The sequence below is a fragment of the Carassius gibelio genome, chromosome A16 (assembly GCF_023724105.1).
Source record: "Carassius gibelio isolate Cgi1373 ecotype wild population from Czech Republic chromosome A16, carGib1.2-hapl.c, whole genome shotgun sequence".
Classification (NCBI taxonomy): Eukaryota; Metazoa; Chordata; class Actinopteri; order Cypriniformes; family Cyprinidae; genus Carassius; species Carassius gibelio.
The window spans coordinates 845,694-871,192 of record NC_068386.1 but is presented as its reverse complement, the minus strand read 5'-3'; the positions used below and the strand labels follow the sequence as shown (position 1 = coordinate 871,192).

Genomic DNA, 25,499 nt, shown 5'->3' with positions numbered 1-25,499 from the left:
ATCCAACGCCCACTTGCAGGTAAGCAGTGACGTCACACCCTTGAAACGGATGTGCTGCTTAAACCTCCTAAATGCCTTTTGTTTGTTTACTTTACCTTTTCCATAAATCACATAAAACATTGATATAATATTGCCAGTGTTTTGGGAAAAAGTGTTATTCCTGTTTATGACTACAAACTAAATATGAGGTATTGGTCATGCACCAATCTCAAAAACATTTTAATAGGTTCACAATTCTAAAAGGTTCTCTTGATCCAACGTCAGTGATTCTTATCTCTCTCTCTGTGTGTGTGTGTGTGTGTGTGTATATATATATATATATATATATATATATATATATAAATTTCGTTAAGTAAAGAGTCGTTTTAAATAGATAAATATGGATGCTGTGTGAAGAATAAACGCACATTAGAATAAATACATATTCATTGTTTAAAAAATCCTGAGTTAAATGTAATGTGAAAAAAAAAACAGGATTTCTACAATAATTGAAACCTGAGAAACAATATCAGGGGGATTAATTACAATTGTGATTCTCAGGTCTGAAAAGTAATATCAATCTTAAAAAAAAAGTAATATAAATTTTAAATATAAATGTTTCTACTTGCTCAGCTGTAAAGCATTTATATTCTAGAGGGAAAAAAATCCTTATCAAATGAAATGTAATGGAAAAAAGGAAGTAGGAGCCCCAAATACAACATTTTATGTAGATTTCTGAAAAGCATTCTCTTAAACTCACACTGCTTAATGTAGAAACAAGCATTTTAGATTTCCTTTAGTAGACTATATTTAAATGTTATTACTGTATATGCACACACACACATTTTCAAACATGCTGTAATATACTGCTTTGCCAAAAGCAGAGACACAGATTAATATGGGCTGTCTTGGTCTTGATCAATTGCAGTCATTAGTTCCAAGCTCTATAAAGCACACAGAGAGATCCGGTATGTGCTCACAGGGAACATTACACCCAAAATCCTTCACTGTGTCCCACTTCCCCCCAATACACCCCTTCATTTCCCTCCTTTCCTCAACCGTGGCGAAATATCGAGGACACAATCCGTAGCAGCAAATGCTGTGGGCCGCACCAAATAATGTGATGGAGAGGAGCTTTTCAATCTGGTGAATAGGTTATGAAATATAATGGAGACCGTAGTTCAGTCAAATAGGGTTAGATCTACACGAGAAGTCATTCAGTGCGTCTTTGAGCTCCCTTGAAACTTTTAGAAAATTTGGCAAGACAACAAGATACTGAACCTTTGAAACCAATAAAGAATCTTAATTTTTTTTTAAGAGTCTATGTCTGTTTAAACTACTGTAATACGACACATTCCCAAATTCAACCTTTATTCGTTTTTATGTTGACTCTTCTTGCATTAGTGTGTGTTTTCTAATTAAATTGTATATTGTATTAGCTTATATCATGCATTTATTGGCATTGCATCAGTTACCAGTCAGACATCTCTCTAATTAATGGTATCTGCCAATCAACTAATAATTTACCTTGGTTTGGTCCATTTAGAAAATGTCTAGCACACCACTTCGCTAAAAACTGAAATATCAGGACATAATACTGTATCTACAAACATTTCTATAGAAATGAGTTCCTTGTGCAGTTATAGTGTTACATCGGATGGGATCTGTGTGATATGGGCGTCAGTAGAGATGTGCGCCGAACGCTGGTCCACTCGAGGCCGACCCTGGTGACCGTGTGAATCAGGCCCCAGTCGTGGGTCAGAGTCCATCTCCAAACGGTGATGATACCCTTCCAGCACATTTTGACAGGCTTCATATATTTCTGCGATCCATTTCTTGATACCCTTTCGGTTGAGGTAGACAACTAAGATAAAGACCATACCTACGAATCCCAGCACTAATCCAAGAAACACGTAGGAAGTTTGTAGGGACAAGTCGGTAATCTCTTCGTGCACTTTACCGTAACACCCCAACACCTGCGCGCTAAGACCCCGCAAAGACACGTCATGCAAAGCAGCAGGGAACTTGCAATACAGTCTGTCCGCATCGCCCACCCTGACCTTTGAACTGTTTAGCCAGTTAGCCATCTCTTTTGCTTCACATGTGCACACGTAAGGATTCTGTCCCAACATCAGACGCACTCCTATGAATCGCTCCAGCTCGCGAAGACCCTCGTCGCTGATCGTCCTAAAGGCGTTTCCAGTCAAGTCCAGCTCTAGAAGTTCCCCGACGCCAGAGAAGGTGCCATTGTAGATGGCCACCAGAGAGTTGTTGCGCAGATGCAGATGCCGCAGGTTCGGAAGAGGAGCGAACATCCCCGGGGGTAAGAGGACGAGGTGGTTTCCCGACAGATCGAGGCGTAGCAGGTTTGTAAGCTCTCCCCAGCGCAGGGCGGTGATGAGGTCCATCAGAGACGTGTAGTTATAGAGAGACGAGCGCAGGCTGAGCTCCTGAAGAGGACTGCCGGGCACCGAGAACGCCTCGGGGTGGATCAGAACCAGCGGGTTGTTGTTCAGGATTAGAGAACGCAGCGTGAGCAGAGAGGAGAACGTGTGCGAGCCGATCTCCATAATGCTGGCAGAACAGAAAGAACGTTTGAGGATTTTAAATAGTGAAATACACCAATCAGCCAGAGCACATCAATAAATATATATTACTGTCGGAAGAGTATAAATACAGACAGAAAAATGGATGGATGGATGGGGATAGATAGATTCTTTTAAATAGACTAGAATATTATGTTGGCATTAGTGGAACTGCATTGTCATGATTCAAATCTTACTTATCTCACTGTCATCAATTCAACATATCGATCACAAGTGCAGTATGGTGTACCACAAGGCTCAGTACTAGGACCATTGCTATTCACACTTTACATGTTACCCAAGCAACGACCTCTACAGCCCTGAATGTCAGCTGAGACCTCATCACGTTGTCAACCATCTGCACAAGACCACGAAACCAGACAAGACCTCTGCACCTGCTGGAATTAAACCATATCATGCTGGTTTCGTCTGGCCAGAGGAGAACCGGCCCCCCAACTGAGCCTGGTTGCTTTCTCCATTTCTGTCACGGATGGAGCTTTGGTTTCTTTGTCTTGTTTAGTTGGGAACGCTTGACTGATTGCACAGACACTATTGAAGAGAGCTGACCTGGATGATGAATCACTGAATCATCAATCAACTGACTTTAACTGGAAAAAAAAATACTGTTTTCTATTGTCCTCTTGCATTATTGACTCACTATTTTCCTGTTTGACACTTTAAAACTAATTTGACACAATCTGTATTGTATAAAGCACTATATAAAAAAGATACATGGACAGAGGGAGAGATAGACGGATGGATATGTCATATATAGATATTGCTTACTAATATATATTTTCTCACTCATTATTGCTATAGACAGACAGAGAGCAGATGATAGTTTTGTTGATTAACAGTATCGTTCTCACCCGTTGTTGCTCAGGTTCAGGTGTGTGACGTTCTGCATTCCGCTGAACGCGCCGTGGTCGAGTCTGTGAATCGCGTTTCCGGTGATGATCAGGATGATCGCGTCGCTCGGGATCGCGTCGGGGACCTGGAGGAGCGCGGCAGACGCGCAACGCACCGTGCGCTGAGCATCAGAACACTCGCAGCGCAGCGGACACGACGCGACGCACGCGGAGACGCACAACATCGCGCAGACCAGCGTCAGCGACATCATCCAAGCGCTCGCGCTCACGGTCCGGAGCGTCTGCTGTAAGTGCACATGCTGAAGAGATCCTCAGCAACACATTCATCTAGATAGAGATCCTGATCTCAGATGCAGAAGCCAGGTGGGTGGAGCTCAGGACTGGGGTCAGTGTGTGTGTGTTCTCTGGCCACGAGCAACATTTATACAGCAGCTTTTGCTTTGTAAAGATGTTAACCGCATCACTCATCTGACCTTTGCCATGCATTAAATTCCCAAACAGTTAAGAAAGATGTACAAACACTTCTGTGAAAACATTTGATGGAAAGAAGTGTGTTGCAGTATTGTTTGTTTGCGGTTAGTGGATGATGTTGATAGTTAATGTGATTCTCTACACCTGTGTGAACTTGAGAACTCACTTTATAAATCCACTGAAAAGGAACAAAACACATTTAATTCAATCACTGAGATTTAAAACATCAGGAAGAAAAGTTGAAGCTTGTTTCTACCAAGGTATTAACAAATAATAATAATTTTCTCACATAAAGTGTAATTTGCAAGAAAAAGTCAAGCGTTGTGAGTTAAGTCACATTTAGCTTTTTAAAGTTTTAAATCCATGGCAGAAAAAAAAGAATGTTTTAATGTTGTAATGTTAAAAAGTCAGAATTCTGAGTAAAAGTGAGAACTGAGAGATGTCAGAATTGTTTGTGATGTAACTTTTTTTTTTTAAAATTGCAATAGTCAGAATTCTGAGATAAAACGTTGCAATTACCTTTTTAGTTTTAATTCCTTGTCAGAAAAAAAAACAGAATTGCGAGTGTAAAATTAGAATTCTGAGGGAAAAAAAGTATCTAAACTGCGAGATATAAACTAAGATTTTCGAAACGGCTTGCAAAAGTTTATAGCTCACAATTAAAAAAAAATTTTTTTTCCCAGAATTGCAAGAAATAGTCCGAATTCTAAGATAAAAGGTTGCAATTACCTTTTTATTTTTAATTATGTGGCAGAAACAAAAACAGAACTGCAGGACGTAAAGTCAGAATTGTGACAGTCACTATATACTTTTTTTTTTTAATCCCATGGAAGAAACAGGCTTCTCTCTTCACTATTGCCACTTTACTAAGAACGCTCGGTCTGTTTTAGCATTTCAAACCACAGAAACTTGTGTTTGTGCTCTCTTTCCTTACATTATTATATTGTGATATCTAAGACAAATAAAATAAGGACAAACATTATGAATACACTTTTTATTTGTACATATAAATGTAAACATAAAAAATCTTATGGAATGAACCTGAAATTAAGCAAATTTACAGTCTCTCATTAATGTAAAACAATATACTCTTGCTGGAACATTAAAAATAACTGATGAAAACTGACTTCAATGCAAGTAGTTCTAGGAAAAATAATGGAGAATCGTTTAGCCCCATCCACATATGTGACATGATTATATTACAAATATATCAAATGCAGTGCTGGAAAAAGTCCCTGTAATTCACTTATTCACCATGGCACTGATAGTCTGTGTGTCTCGTGTCACCAGATGTATGGAGACACCTGATTTCAGTTCATGTTCATTAGTAAACAGCATCTCTCAGTCATCGCAGGTGGATGGCAAGGGCGATGGTGACTACGACCCCACAGAGCATCAGGAAAGGCAGCCAAGTTTTCAGGAACCCCACAAAGCTGTCGAGGAACAGAGAGCTTCGAATGAGCCGTGCAGATACAAACATTAGCCTTTTATTAGCCTGCCATGATGAGATCTGTTGAGCATTGTATTTTCTTACTTTAAAACGTTGCTAATACAAGACCGTGTTCCCTTAATTTTATTGCTTAAATTAAAAAGGTCTTCAAAAAACCTTGCAGAAATACTTCATTTTGTATAATTCATTGCATTTATTTATAAACACTTGCATGTGCAATGTGTTTTTTATGCATATTCGAGCATTGCAATGTTGAAGTATGAGCATGCAAACAATAAGCGTGAATGCAGTGTAAGTTTAAGAGCACTAAACGACTGGAGAAATCCTGTAATATGACACTAGAGAGAAGATCCAGGTATGATGTTTTGATTAAACATTACAAGAAAACATGCATAAAAAAATGCATGGATGAATCGATAACATGCATTCAAAAACAGATTTAGATTCACTCTGACATTCAGTCCTGACCTCACCTGACGTGTTTGCTGTGGATGAAGGACAGTAAGCAGAGGTTGAGCATGTTCCAGGAGGAGCTGTTATCATAATGCATGAGGTTCAGAGCCATGGCCACATGAGAGTGACAGTTATCACAACACAGATTGTGCTGCAAACACAACAGATCCGTGTCAGGTACAAATGTGCAAAAGTGTCGGATGAGAATTTGCAAGAACGCTTAATGTTGTGTTAATTTTGACCCCACCATCCTGGTCTTGTACTCCTCGGACGCCTGGTTTACGGCCAGATCCCAGGCGTTTGCTCCGTCGCCGTACACTTTATTCCCATCCAACTTCCAGAACCTGCAACAACAAGCGTTGAATCAGTCACACACTATTTCAGTCTCATATGTTCAGAATTAATAACCACATTCACTAGTTTTAACCTCACTTGGTTGGTTTTCCAAACGCCATGTTGTCCTCCTGTTGGAAACAGAGATGGAAGAGGTCAGTGCATCAGTGTAGAAACACTATTTTTAATCCTCAGTTATAAACTCACTGATACGAAATAAGGTCCTGCGAAGTCTCTGATCACGCCGGCGGAAGTGCAGATGCCCATGTGACCAATGAAGGGCAGGAGCCACCTACAAACAACAACAACAGCAGCTGAAGTTTCCCAATGTTTTCTTAATCCAATGAACTCATTTCAGCTTTAATACTCGCGTACTTCCGAGGTGTTTAATGACGGAACCGAGTGACTCACGTCAGAACCGGGATGGGAGTCCAGACGATGCAGAACGGATAACGGCTCATCTCTTTGGCGATTTTCTCGAAACCGCCGTGGAAGTGTTTCGTTGTGTCTATCTCGGTTACGTCCGCCATCACAGTCTGCGCGCGATGACGTCATCGCGTCCGCCTACGCACGCGCCGCCGAACTCTAGCATAGGATTACATACAGGTCTCTTCTGCTCACTGAGGATGCATTTATTAGATAAAAAATGCTGTAAAAAATGTGAAATATTATTCTAATGTAAAACAGCTGTTTTCTAAGTGAATCTCTGTTAAAGTTTAATTTATTTCTGTATTTTCAGCATCATTACTCCAGTCTTCAGTATCACATGATCTTCGGAAATAATAAAAATATGATGTTCTGAAAATTATTTTTTTAGTGCGCATTCAGTTAAACAAAAGTGACAGTAAAAATATTTACAAGGTTACAGCAAATTTCTATTTCAAATAAAAACTGTCCTTTAGTGCTTTCTGGTCATCTGTGAATCCTGAAAAATAAAATTCAGCAGCACATCACAGAAATAAATTACAGATGAACAGATAATCTCATAGACAACAGGATATTTTAGATTATAATAATATTTCAAATTTTTTACTGTATTTTTGATCAGATAAATGCAGCCTGGGTGAGCAGAACATAAAAAAAAAAAAAAAAGATTTAAAACATCAGTTATTCCAAAATTCCAAATCACATTCACTCGTATAATATTATATTACAGTATTCTTTCTGTCAAAAAAGTATACAACAAATAGTATAATGATCAAGGTCAAGTCGATATACATAATTCAACTTCAATTAAAATCACATTTATTTGTAAAACATTTTCATAGTACAGAGCATATTTTTACAGAAAACGAAAGTTTCTTCCAAACAAAGAATGTTAATGTGCATTTGATCAGATATAACTGCAATACAATATTATGAGATACATTATTTAATCTAGATTTAAACCGAGAGAGTGTGTCTGAACCCCGAACATTATCAGGAACAGTATTCCAGAGTTCTTCCTCCTTTAGTGGACTTTGCTATCCTAGGATCTAGGAGTCCAGCGTTCAGTGACCTTAGAGAGCGTGGCGTCATCATTCATGTCCAAGACCCTGTCAAACAAGCGCAGGGCTCCATGCATTAACCCCAGCAGTGTAAGAGCAGGTGTGTCTTGTGCTGAAGCACTGTACTGCAGTGTGACGACACACTAATGACTCTTTACCTGAAGAAGAACTGGAGCACAGCTGCGTCTGATATATGAGGGATCTGGGATTGTTCTGGATTATTCCTTTAAAGCAAAGGCCATTTGCTGCACTACACACTACATTACATGCAGACTAGCTTACTACATAATACTGAGGATGCACTGCCTAATATATGAGTGTAATAGTATGCAAACATTATTAAAACGATGTAATGCAGAATTACTGAATCAGTGCACTTTCATTTTTATTTTAGCTTTTATTCATTTGTATTTACATTTTTGAAGGTTTAGTAATTTAATTGCTTGTTTTTTTATTTTTTGTCATTTTTGTTATACACACACACGTCGATTTTTAGTTTGTCTATATAGTTTTAAATTTTTATGTCAATTTTAGTACATTTAGTACAGATTTTATTTTAAATAAAGTTTATTTTATTTCAAGTTAATTTTTTATAGTTTTAGTTCTATTTAACTATAATAACCTTGCACTGAACCAGCATTAAAAAAAAGTTTAATGGACTAAATCGAGTAAAAATCACTCTTTAAGGTAATGTCTGTAACTGCGTGTGCTATTCCCATCTCTTCTAGAGGAGCACACACTTCCCTCATTAGTGTACACTATGTAGGTCAGGTGGCCTTTAGAGGACACACTCTGTTTGTGGCACAACACGGAGAAAAAAAAACACTATTCGGCAAAAAAATCTGACTTTGACTAATTGTGTGCAGAGGAAGTCAACGTTACAACTTCATCAAGGAAGGATATTTGCATAAATTCAGAGCAGCCAATCAGCTGCGAGAATCACATCTGCCGTGCAATCCTCAGCACACAAGAGCCTTAAAGTCTTCTTTTACAAATAAATGTCTTATAATATAATAATCTTATAGTCATGGTATTAAATGTTGCGTGCGCTGCAAATAATGAACATGCTGTACTTGTTTTCCAGAACAAGTATAGTAACATACGTAAATCCAGATGCAAAATGATCTTATGAAGTCTTGTTTTCTGAGAAATTGAACAAAATTGAGTTTATGCTTAAACATGAACAAGTGTCTGCTAACGGGGAATAAAAACTTCACACTTTTCCCTCTGAATTAGGTTCATTTCTGTAAACCCGTTTGCAGACGTTTGTTCTTTCTAACCATAAATTCACTTAATTTTGTTCATTTTCTCAGAAAACTTGATTCTAATTTTAAGAACATCTGCACAAAATACTGAACAACAGTGTTTAGTTTTTTAATTATTATTATTAAAAAGGAAAGTTATTTTCATAATCCAGTGGAAGAGTTTATAAAGTTAACAAAACTTTAACAAAAAAACTAAAAGAAAAAAAAGTCACCTAGTGGGGAGTAGTTCTTGAACGATTCATTAATTTTGATTCGTTCGAATCTTTAATGTGACTCGGGAAGAACGAGTCGTTGTATTTAAATGCAGTCTGAGCCGGAAAGAGAATTGATTCGTTCATCTCATGAGTCTTCGGGTTCGAGTCGATCCTTCATCACGTGACAGACCCATGAACTTTAACCTATGAGACTTAATAATAATAACAACAAACTCTTTATTACCTTTGAAACAACAATAAGTGTATGGAAAATAACCATCATGACAGAAATGTACACATTTATTATCATTTATTATCGATGAGCGTCTGTACGATCCAGCCAATGAAATGAGATCTTTTGGAGGCAGGCGGTTTGTTGGCGTGTAGTATTTTACTAGATCAATTTATTTGAAAATTAAAATGAATATTTAAAAATAACACTAACACACTCGAACGCCAAGATACAACAGCTTCAGGTATCTGTAACTTTTAATCATAGTATTATATTTATTGGTCGGTTTTAAATTGTGTATGATTTAACGTTACATTTTGAACATCTAACAGTTAACGGTTTGCAGCACAGTCTTTAGGACACACACACACACACACACACACATACACACACACACACACACACACACACACACAGAGAGAGAGAGAGAGAGCGGTTCTAATGTTTGCTAAGCACGGCCTGTGAGAGACCTTTCTGTCAGGACAACAATTCAATAAACAAGATAATAAAAAAAGACACATTTCGCAAATGTGAAATGTTTCCAAACAAAGCATGTTGTTGTGCTCTGCAGCAACACACAGCAGTGTTTACTGAATACATTTGCTTGAGTAACTTTTAGCGTACTTTTTTTCTGAATGAATTATCCGTTTCAAATGAATCCATTAATTAAATGACAGACCGACTCACTCATTAAGGTAGTGACATGCCGCCACCTAGTGGCAAAGTACCATTCTAATTTTTTTCATAATTTCATATTTCTGTATTCCAAATTTTATATTTGATACATTAGCCTCATACGATTATTTATGCAATTTTTAAGTGCTGTGTAAGTGCTCCTTCAAAAATATAAGTGTATAGAGCCCTGTGTTTATAATTATACTTAGCTTTACGTGTACATAAACACAGAGATTTGACCAGATATCTTTGTAGAGTAAGAGTATGTCAGTGCACTGCTTAATGTTTGCTTCTTATCCCTGTTCTACCAGGACGAGTGTAGCCAGTCAGGCTTGATTGGAAAATAAAATAAAACAGAGACAGAGACAAAAAAAAAAAAAAAGTGAGATAGAGACACAACATCAGCATATGTGCCAGGATACAAGGGATAAACTTTAAATAAAATGTTTTAAATTAGTTTTAGTTTTTTTTAAATTGTTTTTGTATATTTTAAACAAGGTAAATCTAGAACCACCCCTGGCTGGTTATGACAAGAAACTCTTAGAAGAAAGGGATCATTGGGGTTCTATATAGAACCATAGGGTTCTTTACTCAACTCAACTGCCTATCCATATACAGCTATGATTTGCGATCCCCAAACTGACTCAAATGATTCGCGTTTCGCGATCCCGCTACGAACTCCCGAACTGACTCAAATGATTCGCGATGCCGCTACGAACTCCCGAACTGACTCAAATGATTCGCGATCCCGCTACGAACTCCCGAACTGACTCAAATGATTCGCGATCCCGCTACGAACTCCCGAACTGCTTTAAATGATTTGCGATCCCCAACTGATTCAAGATCCCGCTATGAACTCCCGAACTTATTCAAATGATTCGCGATCCCCAAACTGACTCAAATGATTCGCGATCCCGCTACGAACTCCCGAACTGATTCGCGATCCCCAAATTGACTCAAATGATTCGCGATCCCGCTTTGAAATACCGAACTGACTCAAATGATTCGCGATCCCGCTACGAACTCCCGAACTGACTCAAATGATTCGCGGTCCCGCTCCAACTCCCAAACTGGAGTCAGATGACTCAAATGATTCGCGATCCCGCACTGAACTCCCGAACTCACGCAAATGATTCGCGAACCCGCTACGAACTCCCGAAATAACTCAAATGATTCGCGAACCTGCTACGAACTCCCGAACTGACTCAAATGATTCGCGAACCCGCTACGGACTCCCGAACTGACTCAAATGATTCGCGAACCCTACGAACTCCCGAACTGACTCAAATGATTCGCGAACCCGCTACGGACTCCCGAACTGACTCAAATGATTCGCGATCCCGCTACGAACTCCCGAACACATAATGCTGTAAAAGTGTGCACATAGAGAGAAATAAACAGCAGAGGTTCATGTTAACAACTTATTTAACTTGAGCAAACGCTGCTAATACACCTACATTTGTTAATAAAGTAAATATAACGAAAACATTAATGTTTTAATGCTACTGAATAAAAATAAACGATCCACTTGAAAGTCTCTGCTCATCATGACAGGACCTGGATCAGTGAGCTGCGTCTCGGGCCGATGACGTCACTTCCAGGGAGTCATGTTGTACACGCCCCCGTCCCTTGACTCCGCCCCCACGTCAAAACAGTGTCACAAAGAGAGATGTGCAGAAAAGTAAAGCGCAAAGGGAAAATGGAATCGCAAGCTCAAACTAGACTGACACACAAAATAAAAGCAGCATTTCGTTTGTTTTGCAATTCTTAATTTTTGTTTGCAAAAAGCAAATATATTTTCCTCGATACTTTAAATAAAATGTTTTAAATTAGTTTTTATTGTTTTTGTATATTTTAAACAAGGTAAATCTTTCTGATTTATTAAAATAAAAAGTCACATACATGGTTTTTTCTGGGCTAAGCCCCGGATCTCCACTCACACAGGTGTTTGTACAGTTAAAATCAAAAACGAATAAAAAAAGAATATACACACAGATTTGTGTATATTAGAACCTGAAGAATCATGAGATGAACGAGTCATTGACAGAAGACCCCGGTAAACAATTAATTAATCTCTTCCGTTTATTTATTACAACATTGTAGTTTTGTATTGTTTATAGAGTGATCAACGTTTGCGTAAACACTAGTAGGAATGTTAGGGAAGTAACACGTAACATTTTAATCATATTTGATCAAATGACTCGAAGGAGCGAGTCGGTAAAATGATCCGAACTTGACTAATGTCAACTGAAATGACATTAATTACTCATTTTCATTTAGTACAAAAATAATACGAACTAAATAAAGTAAAAATAAAAACGAAAACAAAATCAAATTCAGAATTTGAACGAAAATATATCATGGTCTAATCTTGTCGGAAGTTGTTTTCAGATTTTAAAGGTTGATACTGTACCTAATTTTCTGCTCATTAGAAATAAAAAAATATTATGTTCTTTTCAATTCATTCCTTAAAAAGTCTTGAATTAAGCAGAAACCCGACATGAGCTGGCTTTAACACAACAGATAAAAAAAGAAAAAGAATCACATGATATTTATAAACAAATTATTTTTATTTGAGAGGGCTGTGTGTGTTGTGTTGTGTCTGGCTCCATGTCCATTTCCATTATTACCGTTTATAAAGCCATGCCTCTGATGATTAAAGTTACATTTTATTCATATAATATAATGTTTTCTTCTAAAAACCCCACGTATGATTCTGAGAGCAACGAGGGAGCTGCTGCAGAACTTTAAACATCTCATTTATTCTCCACACATCGCACTAAACTGATCTGAAAATGAACACCGTGAAAGAAAAACCACACGTATCCCAAAATAGAGCTGATTCTGGTTTCTTCTCGTCTCAGGTTCACCCAGTGAAGATGAAAGGGCAAGACGTCCTGCTCGTGCCGATGAGAAAAAAGGTAAAAAACTACAATGTCATTCACAATACAAGTCTGGGTCGAACATAAACAGTTTATTTTTCCAGAATGTGTTACAAAAAGAAAGCGCTGCACACCTATAAACATACTTTCGTGACTCTTTTAATGTCCTCTGGTGCTCAAGTTCATTCGGAGAAGAAACAAAACAAGACGAAATCGCGTCTAAAAGCAAGCCTTGCATTAGAAAGACTTTGAGAACCAGTTTTAACCTGACAGTGTCCACATGCGTAGCAGATATTGATGGAGAAGTGCTTGGACTTGACTTGGAGAAGCTGGTTTCTCTCTCATGGAGACGGCTCTAGCTGGAGCGGCACTGAACCTGGCTCTCCGAGCTCTCGTCCTCATCGGAGCCCTCCGTGCCTCGGCTGCTCAGACCCGTGATGCGGTAGCCCATGTTCAGCAGCATCACCTCCAGCGGATCTGCGTTCATGCGCCTCTGGTTGGCTTGAGCTGCGCCCTCCATGTCCTCCACCACCCGACCGTTCTCCTTCTCCTCCGACTGACCACCAGAACAAACCAGTCAAGATACATGCTTTTAAAGACCCAAAACTGAAAACTCAGTCCTGTATAGTGAATGGGTGCCGTCAGAATGAGAGTCTGATAAACGCATCACAGAACTCCAGCCGATCAGTGTACATCTGGAGAAGACGAAAACTGAAACAAATCAAGCAATAAGATGTTTTTAACTCAAATGAGTCTAAAATAATCTTCTGTTGTCTCTCACATCAAAATCCAGTCATATATTTGCTGTTTAATCGCTGCTGGATCTGTGCAGATTTCTTTCCTGATTCAGACCAGAACACTTTTTCACTGGAGGAAGTGTTATTATGGATTATTTTAGTTAAAATCATCTTAATGCTGGATTTGTTTCATATTTTGTCTTCTCCAGATGTTCATTGATTCACTGGAGTGCTGTGATGCGTTTATCAGACTCTCATTCTGACGGCACCCATTCACTGTTATTTTATTATTAATTATAATTTTTTTTTATCTGATTAGATACTAAACTGAAAAGTGAGATAAAAAACAAAAAAATTAAGTGATTAAAAAATATATAATGTTTAATATAATTCAGTTTCGATAATTATTGAAATGTATTTATTTATTTATTTAAACAAAGTGCAGTAGAAGTAAAGGTTTAAATTCAACCACTTATTAACCTGATTTATTATGACCAACAACAAATAATTTTAGCCTCAACAGTAAAACATAAAATGTAAACAAATATATCTCCTTTCTTATATTCTATATGCAGATGAAATAAGTGCCACCTGAGGCCACCGGAGGGCGCAGTGAGCAAAATACTGCACCAAACGGCTTCTTCAATGCAATGAAAAAGTGCATACCATCTAAGCTAATATTTAGAAATCAAGTATGATTTTGTGAATTACAAAACGGCATCATGTATTTCTGCTGTGGCTGATGTGTACCTCGGGTCTGGGGCTCCAGAGCCGCACCACGGGGTCGATGCCGCTGGTGGCCAGGAAGCAGAAGCTGGGGTGCGGCTGAAGACAGTTCACTATAGACTCGTCCCCCTGTAAGATCCGCACCAGGTTGGTGGTCTCTTTCTCCCAGATGAAGAACGAGCCGTCGTCTGAACCACTCACGATGTACTGGCCTTTACTGCAGAGACACAACACGCTCAGGCTAAAGATGTTTTTAATGTTCTGCTCACCAAACCTGCATTTATTTGAGCAGAGATACAGCAAAAGCACTAATATTGTGACATATTTTTGCGATTTCTGAAGATCATGTGACACTGAAGACTGGAGGAATGATGCTGAAAATACAGCGGAGCATCACAGAAATATATTACACAGATTCACACAGAAAACAGCTGTTTTAAACTGTAATAATATTTCACTGACCTCCCGAAGAAGTTGGCTTCTTTAATATCCGTGGTGGTGTTGCAGTGTCCGCAGTAGCGATGCTTGTAGTCGAAGCTGCGCTCTCTCAGCACGATCTCATCCTCCGGGATGGACTCCTTCCGGCTGAAGTTATGGAAGCGGACGGAGCTGTTCCCCTTCTTGTCGTCAGCTGGAACCGATGCATGAAAGAAAATGTCCTGATTACTCAAATACACACACACAAACTAAACCCAAGCTCCACGACTGAACCTACAGGAGTCTGTTTTTGAGAAGAGGGCCGCCTTGATGTCTCTGTCGAGCGCGTCACATGCGCTGCTGTGCGCCTGCTCCGGAAACTTGCTCCTGAAGTCATCCAGACACTCCAGAGCCTCGGCGATGTACTTGAGCTCGAACAGGCAGCGTGCTAACCGGAAGTGTGCCTTCAAATGAGCCGGGTTCAGAGACAAGGCCTTCAGACAGTCACGCAGCGCGTCGTAGTGATCTCCGTCCCTGACACACACACACACACACTGCTCAGATACTTCCACATTTACGTGTTTATAGAGTGCACCAAACCAACCAGCAGCAAGGAGAACCAGAACAGTACGAACGCTGACTGAAGCAAACAAACAAGTGAATGAACGCGTGAGAATCAGACGGAAGCGTGTATCGTACCACTTCCTCTTCATGTACGCGGCGGCGCGGTTTCCGTACAGCATGGGGTTGTGTCCGGCTTCATGGATGCCCAGACTGTAGAGCTGGATGGCTCGAGTCCACTGCTGGCGCGCGAACGCTTCGTTAGCCTGTAGCTTGATCCGCTCCAGATGAGGAGGAAGATCACTGGAGACACACACACACTGACTCAGACCGGTGTGTGACCCACCAGCAGGAAATGACATCATACATACGGGACAGCCTACCTGGAGACCTTAGCCAGTTTGAGGCGGCTGGCAGGAAGATGAATCCCATTGGACACACCGTTGGTCGTCTTCCCGTTCTGCACCTCTGCTGTGAACCAAGAGCTCGTCTGGTTAACCACATCTTTTAAACTGCTTCTGTGACAGCGTTCACAGCTTACCTGATGATGTGTGGCATTTCTTGGGCAGCAGAAAGGTGTACGGTCTCTGTTTGAACGTCAGGTCAAATAAATACACCTGCAGACAGGAAGCAGCGTTGCGTAAGAGTGCATCAGTGCTACATCCTGGTACCGGAGCGTCTACTTTACCTGTTCTCCTCCCATGTTCACCAGCAGCTCGGTGCCGTCAGGACTGAATGTGACGTAGGTGGCCACCAGAACTCGTAATCTGTTGTTATAATCAGGAAGCTTCACAGGTAAGTGACCTACAAACAGACAGAAACATGGGTGAAACACGTTTATTCCCCAATACAGGAGGAACTCCGCGATACTCTGGACAAACCTGCCACGTAGTACTGTCCCGCGCCGTCTGGTATTGACTTCTGTATGTCACCAAACGTGTGAACACCGGCTGAGGCGCTCTGAGCCAAAGACTTCCTAAGAGACGTTCACAAAAGACAAACATTACACTCGAAAGAACACATGCCTCAAAATAATAACAGCACGCATCTAGAACCAAGACTTCTGTAGAAAGTGAAGAGTTCCGCTGCTTGATTCTGATTGGCTGAGCCACTTTCAAAGCTGTTGTGAATTACGCTACAAAGTAACACACACCATTGTTTACGTTTGTGTGTTGCTCGGCAACCAGTTTGTAGCAACCACAACTGATTCAGAGGAGCTACATTGTTTGGAGGAAGAATATTGTTTTGATTAATATCATTATACTTTATTTGCTCAGTTTTATTTTGTGAAAACTTATTATGTATATGGAATAACCATTTTATATAAGCAATAAGCCACTTGGCTTGACATTAATTGCATTTCATAAGACTCTGGATTATTAATTGCAGGGTCTTTAGATGTTTCTTTTATTCTGAAAATACAATAAATATAAACAATAACTCCCAAGAAGCAATGGTTTACAGTGAATTTACAACAGCTTATGCCTAACAACGCACGCTGTTATAAATTCACTTTAAACCATTGCTTCTTGGGGGTTATTGTTTATATTTATTGTATTTTCAGAATATAAATCACATCTAAAGACCCTGCAATTAATAATCCAGAGTCTTATGAAATGCAATTAATGTCAAGCATGCAAAACACACACAGCACCACTGTTTCCGATCAGGGTTATTGTGGTTCACCGAAAACCATAAAACACATTTTAATCACTTCAAAATAAAACAAAGACAAATATAATAAAAAAAAAAGATATTAACAAAGATAATAAACCCACTGTGATCCAATAATACAGTTTTAACCAGGTGCCACTTATTTTCAAGCAGTACTCCAACCAAAGATTCACATGACAAAATCTAAAATGAATCTGGTGTTGATTTGAGAATTATTCCTTTAATAAGACGGAGATGACCTGTGATTGTGGATCATTCTGATGTCGTAGAGCCGCACGAAGGGCCCGTTGGCTCCCACAGCCAGGTAGTTGTTGTCTCTAGGGTTAATGGCCAGACATTTGGCTTCCACGAGCTGCCCACAGTACTCCGTCAGATCGATTAACACCTCGGAGCGCTTACTGCTCTCTCTCAGATCATACTGCCTGATGGGAACACGACGAGACGACTCGTTAGTAAGAGAAGAGCACATTCTGATGCCAGACTAGTTTTCTCCTTTAATCATATTCTTCACTTCTGTAAAGGATGTAAACGGAGACAATTCTGATTTCATGTTCACTTTAAATAAGTGTAAAGGTGTACATTTAACATTTCTGCACCAAAACCCAGTCATTTCTATAGGAATCCATGTGAATTTCTGTGTGAAATGCAGATGTAAAAAAATATATACATATATTTTTAACAATTATATATAATAATATATTTAATATTAACATAGCAATAATATAAACTACAATTGTACTGTAACATTAATAAAAACAAATAAAAATAAATTAAAAACAACAGAATTACGAAAACTTTAATAAAAAAGGGAAATATGAAAATAAAAACTCAAATATATAAATACATTTTTTTAAATATTAAAAACTACAAAATTAACTATAACTAAAATAAAAATGGGAAATATTAAGATAAACTCAAATACACAAAATAAAAATAAAAATATTAAAAACAACAAAATTACTAAAACTATAACTAAAATTAAAATAAAACTGGAAAGTATGAAAATAAACCTCAGATATATGAATAAAATAAATAATTAAAAACTAATAGTATTTTTTTAGAGTACAATTGAGATGTATATGTGATATAATGTGATACTTCGAGCAGTGCCAGTGATTTGATCACTAAGATGCATCACATTTATCATGCAGCCTCATTTATTTATTTTAATTCTAATTGTTTTTCCCTCAAACTCACACCTCCCACGAGCTATCGGACTATTTATTTGAAAGTTACATTCGAGTGAATTCATTCAGAGCTTTTCTTTGTCTCTGTATGAGGTCTGAAGCGCAGATGTACCGAATGATCCCGTCCTCCGCGGCGCTCCAGAAGGTGTTGGGCCACATGGGCGCCGCTACGATGCGCTTGACGCGGTTGGTGTGGTCTGAGAACATGTGAGTGGTCTCCTTCGCCGTCAGGTCGTGCACGTGCACCTTGGTGTCGGCGGCTCCTGTGATTAAGATCCGGTCCTCGGAGTGAGGCAGGAACTGCAGACACACACACGTTCACAGATGAGCACACACATCCTGGCAGGTTTACTACACACTAGAGTCACACACATGACCTTCACCTTCACGGAGAAGATGTTGGCCGTGTGTCCCGTGTGCATCGTGATGAGCTTGGAGTGCCGGAACGGATCCCAGATGATGGCGTGCTGGTCATCCGAACCTGAGGCCAGGAGACTGGAAACAACACACACAGTGAGTTTATGAAGAGACACGGAGACGAGGAGAACTGTGAACTTACTCTCCTCTCTCATTCCACTCCAGACAGTTCACACAGCCAGAGTGACCCTGAAACACACAGAGTACAGGTCATTCATATTCCTCCAGCACACCAAACGCTTCTCACTTCTACAGAGAGCATGCCATTAAAATACACAACAACAGCAAAGCAGTTTCTTCACATGCATTCAAGTCTAATGGATTAAAAAACATACATAAAACAGGGTCACTATGTAACAGTTTAACTATTTTAGTTAACATGAATTTCATAAGAATTAATAGCATTCACTAATGCATTCTTAAAATCAAAAGTTATGCTTGTTAACATTAACACGCTGTGAATTAACAACGAATTACTGTAACTAACATTAACAAAGATTAATCAATGCTGTAGTAAATGTATTGTTTATTGTTGTTCATAACTACTGGAAGCTTATTGTAAAGTGTTACCTTAAAAATAAAACATGTTTGTTGAACCTAAAATAAATGTTAATTCAAATAATGTAAAAAAACATTTTTCTAATCTAAAATATCTTTGACTATAAATATGGGTATATTAATAAACTGCTAAAAATATTATTATAATATTACATATTTTTGTAATAACTACTTAAAAACCTTTATATACTAAAAAACTTAAATACAAATTAATAAAAACTAAGAGGATACATATGTTAGTAGACTATTAAAAATATATATTTTAAATAACAATAAAAAATTACTAAAAATAAGTCAAATTTAAATAAAAACAGAATAGATAAAGATTAAATCTCTAAAATTCTTTCTAACAATTTTTAATCACAAAAATGTCAATGCATTAAGACATGATATTGAAGGAGCGAAGTTAATTAATAAAAAAAAATACCAAAATTGCACATTAAGTGCTTTCTTTATAAAGTTTTGCTAAGGGAAAATGTTTGCTGTGTTTCGGCTCATCTGCGCATGCACACACACATCACTGCGAGTCACATTAATTGTTGTTGTTATAATAGTTTTCTATGGGAAATAATGCGGTTTAGTGCGTTATGATCATATTCTGCTGGCCTCATCATCTGTAAGGTGTTTTACACTGAATGTGGTCACATGTAAAAATAAGAGACGGTCACAGAGGGACACACACTGACCTGTAGCTCCGCCTCCAGCCCCAGACGCTTTATAAATGGGTCGGTCACATGATGGTGTCTCTGGAAGTCCAGAGTGCGGTTCTCCTGCACACACACGTGACACCAGATGCTTCAGATGTTCTCCACACTCTTGTGAAGGTGTGCGCAGAAGGAAGCTCACCTGGATCTGGCGGCGCAGGAGATCACGCGTGACGCTCCGCAGGGTCATGGTCTCGCAGCACGTCATCAGCAGACGATCAGGAGCCACAGATCCGCACTCATCTGTGCAGGCCGAGCCTCTCGGAGAGGCCGAGCTTCTGGAACGGGAATCTTGTTTTTGGAGACAATGCTGGAGACCTGCTTGATTCATTTACACTTTCAGTCTGTCCCTTCTCATTTACTGTCAACACGTACACTGATGCACAAAAGACTGGGATTGTTATGTATTTTAAAAAGACTTTTCTGCTCATCTAAGCTGCATTTATTTGATTAAAAAAAATGGAAAAACAGTAAAAATGTGAAATATTATTAAAATTTAAATCAGCTGTCTTCTGTGTGAATCTGTGTTAAAGTGTAATTTATTTCTGTGATGCTCCGCTGTATTTTCAGCATCATTCCTCCAGTCTTCAGTGTCACATGATCTTCAGAAATCATGAAAATATTATGATTCCAGTTTTTACTGCGTAATTTTTTTTTGGGGACCGGTGATACTTTTTTTCAGGATTCTTTGATGAATACAGATCAAAAGAACAGCGTTTATTTAAAATAGAAGTCCATTTTAAAATAAAATATTTTTAAATAATAAATATTCTGATTTCTGAAGATCATGTGACACTGAAGACTGGAGGAATGATGCTGAAAATACAGCGGAGCTTCACAGAAATACATTACACTTTAACACAGATTCACACAGAAAACTGATGTTTTAGATTTAGGCTTTAGATTTAGATTTAGAACAGGTATTTTAAATTATAATAATATTTCACATTTTTACGGTTTTTACTGTATTTTTAATCAAATAACTGCAGCCTTGGTGAACAAAAGAGATGTCTTCCAAAGGTAATAAAAGTCTTACTGAACTTTCATACATCATTTAAACACATTTTTAGAGTCAGATCTGCATTTAAGTCGAGACACTACATGCAAAAATATTTTTTTATGCTTTTTGTCCTTTTATAACTAGGAGAAAAAAGCAACTAAAAATGTGTTTAAGTGTGAAATACATTATCTGTAGATTTAGTTTGCAATATATATTTTCCACTTACATAAATCAAAAGAGAACATCCAAAATACACACTAAAGTGTATTAAATGACCCAAATCTATAGATTTAAATTACGATACATGTATTTAAAATCCTCCTCTTCTGGATCTTACTCCTAAAAACGTGAAAAGTTTGATTTTTTTTTTCTGGCTGTTGACAGTATTTTCTCATTTATGTAATGATAGAAATGTATATAAATCACAGACAAGAATTTATTACTAATTACTGCATATCTAGTTAGGTACATAATAATTTACTTAATATTTCAGAACACTTGTGATACTAAAAATACATTCTATCAACTGGGAAAGTGTGGTGAGATCTCCTAATGTAAAATGTAAAAACACATGTAACTTTACTGTTTAATAATAATCAATAAGAAAAATCTGGAGGAATTGTTATATTATTTATATGCAACACATTCGCGATTTTTAGGGTTAGTTTACCAAGCAGGCCTCATAGCTTTATCGTGAGCAGTGCTAAAGTGTAAGTTTAAAGCACATGCATGTGAAGCAAAGTCTGATAAACCCAACTGCCAAAACATAAACAAGCGCAGACTAGCATTAGCCGACTAGCGACAGCAGCAAAACCTCACATTTAGACAGAAACGAACACTTCTGACAGCAGACAGCAGTGTGTTTCTTATAACAGTTTACTGAAAACGAGATTTATCGAGATAAAACCCTCAGATATGAGTGAAGTGTGTGTGATATGTGTCTTACCTGAGAAAGATGTCTCCGGCCTTGAGAGTGCGCAGCGCGATTAAACCCGCGAGAATTCACTGAAGACTCAGCTCTGCTCTCGGTAACTAGTCTAGACTCTTAACTATCCGCTGAACGATGCCTAGAGCTAATAAAGGACTAGTTATGATGAAGCGTTGGAGGGATTTTGAGAACATTACTAGCGAGTTTCCTCAGCTGAGCGCCTGACGGTGAGGGCGCCAGATCCGCGCGAGTTCATCCGCGTGCTCTTTCTCTTCAGCCAATCAACGCTCTGATAATTCACGCGCATTTAACTCTGCTTGTATTTTATTCACTTTTCAACGAAGTATGATTCATTAAAAATGACTGATTATGTTTCTTGTCAAACGCGCTTCAAATGATTACATTTACATGGATTACTAGAAATAATGTAGTTAATGCGAATAATATGTAAGTTTACGGCTATGAATATCTGGCAACCCTTAAAGTGTTCTGAAGGCATTTCCTGTTTTGTGCATTTACAAAATACTAGACTTGTTTTTGTTTGTGCACGTTTGTACTCTGTTGTCACTTTATATGAAAATCTTAGGTAAAATGGTTATTATAGTTAAGTAAAACTCTACTTAAAAACGTTAATAAAAATGCCATTACTTGTAACGAAATAAACATTAACTGAAATAAAATATTATTATTATTATTTAATTATAAACTATTTCAGCTAGCTGCCAGGATAACATTTCTAATTTTAGTATCTTATTTATTTATTTCATTTTATTTTATTTGATGTACTAAAATAACTGAAACTAAAATTAAGATGAATAAAATCTATGTAGACATAAATTGCCTAAACAACATTTCTCAAATGTGTTTTGAACGTTACGTCTGTGATCAAGGAATGTCTGGCAACTCTAAAATGTTCTCAAGGCATTTCATGTTTTGCACATTTACAAAATAAAAGTCACCACCTGTAAACATGAACAGGTAGATAAAACTGCACATGCATAAAATGTGTTTAATACATTATTTGCATGTGTCGATTTAGTTTGCAATATATATCTTAGTTTTTTTCTCCACTTCATATATTATTTTCTAGTGCATAATATTATACTTTAGATAATAGTATATAATGTACTTTATAAACAGTATAGAGATCCAGTGGAAGACCACAAGATGGGGCTCTTGAGAAATTTGATTTTAGTCTTGAAGCGCAGAATATGAGATAATAATAATCTACTATCCATCTTATATTACTTTATGGCAAAATATATTTCCTTTATATTTCTCATTATATTCTATTTTTGTTTCGAACACACACTACCAGTCAAAAGTTTGGCATATTTTTAATGTTTTTGAAAGAAGTCTCTTCTGCTCATCAATTATTTGATCATAAATACAGTAAAATATTATTACATAGTCTTCTATGTGAGTATCTGTTAAAGTGTAATTTATTTCTGTGATGCTCCGCTGTATTTTCAGCATCATTCCTCCAGTCTTCAGTGTCACATGATCTTCAGAAATCATGAAAATATGATGATTTACTGCTCAAGAAACATTTCTGATTATTATTAATGTTAACTATTTTTGCCTTCTTTCAAAAAAAAGAAAAAAAAAAGAAAAGCTGAATACTTTTCTTCAGCATGGATGTGTTAAGGTTTCACCTTCCTCATAGACGTAAAATATCAAGTTAATTTTGTGTAGCTCAGTCCTTCCTTTGTCCGTAGGTTTCACATCCTTTTTCACATCTGTATTTTTCACATCCCTCTACTTTGAACTTCAGTTCAATCTCTTTAGTCAAACACTTGTATATTGTTATATCTTGTTCTCATTTCCACTTTTATCTGCGGTCACAACTTTCACTTTCATTGTTTGTTTACATTATAACCATTGTCAGACTTAGATAATGCAATCCATCTATTTTTAATTTTGCAACAAAATATCAGTTACTTTTTCAAATAAGTATCACCAGGTACTTTGTTTCCCATGTACTGACTTACAGTTCTGGTGTTGCCATGGTGACAGAAATCAGGAGTAAGTGCAGTGTCGTGTGTGTGAACCATAGACTGTAAAAAAAATATTGCCGTAGTGTCCGTGACGTCACCCATAGACTCCTCATTAGCGGTTTGGTTTTGAAGCCTAAAGTGTGCAGAGCCGGCCGTCGCCATCTTGGCAGCACGTCACCGCGCGACTCTCCCGGATAATCGAAAATGGGCAAAAAGGCGGGGAGCTGATTGCTGAAGCCACGCCCACCCTGTGCGACGGCTTTGTCAGCAGCGGCAATCCACCTGTCACTCAAGTGGCCACGCCCTTAATTATGCAGCACTTTAAGTCTTAATATAATTTAAACGGATGAGTTTAAAAAAAATTCACCCCCCTCACAGTTGTCATGAAGGGCAAAATTAGCAATATAGACCAAAATCATTTTTTGAACCAGGCTGTAAACATGTTTTTTTCTGCTGTAAAGTTGGGCATTTTAACATGGGGAGTCTATGGGACTGACTCTCTTCTGCAGCCAGCCTCAAGCGGCCAGTCGATGAATTACAGTTTTAGTCACTTCCTTATTGGCTTCACGAGAGAGAGCGCGAGGTTGCCGCTCGGTGTGAACATGATCTTAGGTCTAGATTAAATCATAACATACATTTTTATTGTTTTTGTAAATATTGGAAGTTTTCTCAGTGTTTGCAACCCTCTGGTTGCTAGTGTGGGCTGAGTGGTTGCTAAGTAAATGATTCCGAAGTGTCTCTCCCGGTAATACCTACTCAGCCAATCACGTGAGTTTAGGGGCGTGGCTATCGTTGTCTTTGACCAATGGCAGATGGGGGGAGTGTTCAGGAAACCTGTTTTCCACAAACCAGTTAAGCGCTAGGTTTGCTTCAAGTATTTTATTAATTGTTTGTGAAATTAACTCGCAGTTTCTGATTAAAAAAAAATCTATTAGTGATGATAGTGTTTCAAAATAATATGTTAGGCGACGTTCACACAGAACATGTTTTTGCTTTGAAAAGCACAAGATGCTTTTTTATTTATGTCATTGGTGGATTCTAATTTGATTAAAATATATATATATTTCAACACTGAATGCTGAAGACTGAGTGTTAGCCGTGGGCTTGAGACGGGAAACAAAATCAGGTCACTAGAGTACAGCAGCGGTGCAGAACTCTGCTGGAAACACTGTGGGTGTCTCTTTCCCACCTTCTTAAATGTAAAAAGCACCCATGCATCACTTTCCCCATGTTTGGACATTTTTCTAGAGCTCAGAGTTACAGCTGATGTGTGATTTATAGGCAGAGTGCTGAGTTTATATAACAGTGCACCCCGTCTGGAGCGTCTATAAATGATTGAAATAAAGTTCCTTCATGCCAGACTTTAAATGGTACGTGATAAACGTCTTGCACGCGCCGCATGAACAGCACAGTCCAGCCGGCTAAACATTAACTGTGATCCAGCGCTCAGATTGAGTCAGTGTTATTGATTCAGAGTCAAACACCACAATCCAATACAGACAGACAAACATGAATGAGCTTTACAACATGTTTTTGAATGTTGTGAGAGAAATCTTATCTGCTTATCAAGGCTGCATTTAAAAATATCTGTTCAAATGTAATTTATTACAAAAAAAGCTGAATTTTGAGTAACCTTTGCTGCTTCATATTTTTGTGGAAATACATTACCATTCAAAATGAATGTGTTCAACATTAATAATAATCAGAAATGTGTCTCG

The 25,499-nt window shown here is 38.0% G+C and overlaps 3 protein-coding genes across 8 annotated transcripts; all 3 read right to left on the bottom strand.

Moving 5' to 3' along the window:
• Window positions 1-688: 688 nt before the first annotated feature.
• Window positions 689-4,023, bottom strand: LOC128030287 (trophoblast glycoprotein). The gene is made up of 2 exons (XM_052617777.1): window positions 3,434-4,023; window positions 689-2,553 (listed from the first exon to the last, which is right to left on the bottom strand). Exons 1-2 carry the CDS (start codon window positions 3,682-3,684, stop codon window positions 1,620-1,622), a joined length of 1,185 nt encoding a protein of 394 aa, XP_052473737.1. The 5' UTR covers window positions 3,685-4,023; the 3' UTR covers window positions 689-1,619.
• An 860-nt stretch (window positions 4,024-4,883) lies between these two features.
• LOC128030289 (transmembrane protein 222) lies at window positions 4,884-6,720 on the bottom strand. 3 transcript variants are annotated; one of them, XM_052617780.1, is made up of 6 exons: window positions 6,552-6,720; window positions 6,348-6,432; window positions 6,235-6,271; window positions 6,055-6,151; window positions 5,828-5,958; window positions 4,884-5,337 (listed from the first exon to the last, which is right to left on the bottom strand). In XM_052617780.1, the coding sequence occupies exons 1-6, from the start codon at window positions 6,693-6,695 to the stop codon at window positions 5,250-5,252; spliced, it is 582 nt and encodes a 193-aa protein (XP_052473740.1). In that variant the 5' UTR covers window positions 6,696-6,720; the 3' UTR covers window positions 4,884-5,249. The 3 variants fall into 3 exon arrangements, with proteins under 3 accessions (XP_052473740.1, XP_052473741.1, XP_052473739.1); XM_052617781.1 differs by having other exon boundaries at window positions 6,240-6,271; XM_052617779.1 differs by having other exon boundaries at window positions 6,516-6,716.
• Window positions 6,721-12,948: 6,228 nt separating this feature from the next.
• Window positions 12,949-22,040, bottom strand: LOC128030286 (WD and tetratricopeptide repeats protein 1-like). 4 transcript variants are annotated; one of them, XM_052617775.1, is made up of 16 exons: window positions 21,803-22,040; window positions 19,999-20,134; window positions 19,839-19,922; window positions 18,737-18,783; window positions 18,561-18,672; window positions 18,290-18,477; window positions 17,230-17,412; window positions 16,198-16,292; window positions 16,005-16,120; window positions 15,858-15,933; window positions 15,700-15,787; window positions 15,455-15,619; window positions 15,054-15,289; window positions 14,801-14,969; window positions 14,363-14,555; window positions 12,949-13,431 (listed from the first exon to the last, which is right to left on the bottom strand). In XM_052617775.1, exons 2-16 carry the CDS (start codon window positions 20,062-20,064, stop codon window positions 13,231-13,233), a joined length of 2,019 nt encoding a protein of 672 aa, XP_052473735.1. In that variant the 5' UTR covers window positions 20,065-20,134; window positions 21,803-22,040; the 3' UTR covers window positions 12,949-13,230. The 4 variants fall into 4 exon arrangements, with proteins under 4 accessions (XP_052473735.1, XP_052473733.1, XP_052473734.1 ...); XM_052617773.1 differs by having other exon boundaries at window positions 19,999-20,174; window positions 21,803-22,038; XM_052617774.1 differs by having other exon boundaries at window positions 15,700-15,784; window positions 19,999-20,174; window positions 21,803-22,038.
• Window positions 22,041-25,499: the final 3,459 nt, after the last annotated feature.

What these genes read in the sequence shown, in the direction of transcription:
- LOC128030287 (XM_052617777.1), bottom strand. Translation starts at nt 3,684, where the DNA reads ATGATGTCGCTGACGCTGGTCTGCGCGATGTTGTGCGTCTCCGCGTGC. An exon ending in CTGAACCTGAGCAACAACGG is followed by an intron (nt 2,554 to 3,433) that starts GTGAGAACGATA and finishes CTGTTCTGCCAG; the next exon opens with CATTATGGAGATCGGCTCGC.
- LOC128030289 (XM_052617779.1), bottom strand. Translation starts at nt 6,695, where the DNA reads ATGACGTCATCGCGCGCAGACTGTGATGGCGGACGTAACCGAGATAGA. An exon ending in CAGGACCTTATTTCGTATCA is followed by an intron (nt 6,272 to 6,347) that starts GTGAGTTTATAA and finishes TGTTTCCAACAG; the next exon opens with GAGGACAACATGGCGTTTGG. An exon ending in ATCCACAGCAAACACGTCAG is followed by an intron (nt 5,338 to 5,827) that starts GTGAGGTCAGGA and finishes GTTCCTCGACAG; the next exon opens with CTTTGTGGGGTTCCTGAAAA.
- LOC128030286 (XM_052617775.1), bottom strand. Translation starts at nt 20,064, where the DNA reads ATGACGTGCTGCGAGACCATGACCCTGCGGAGCGTCACGCGTGATCTC. An exon ending in GAGTGGAATGAGAGAGGAGA is followed by an intron (nt 18,673 to 18,736) that starts GTAAGTTCACAG and finishes TGTTGTTTCCAG; the next exon opens with TCTCCTGGCCTCAGGTTCGG. An exon ending in GGGACAGTACTACGTGGCAG is followed by an intron (nt 16,121 to 16,197) that starts GTTTGTCCAGAG and finishes GTCTGTTTGTAG; the next exon opens with GTCACTTACCTGTGAAGCTT.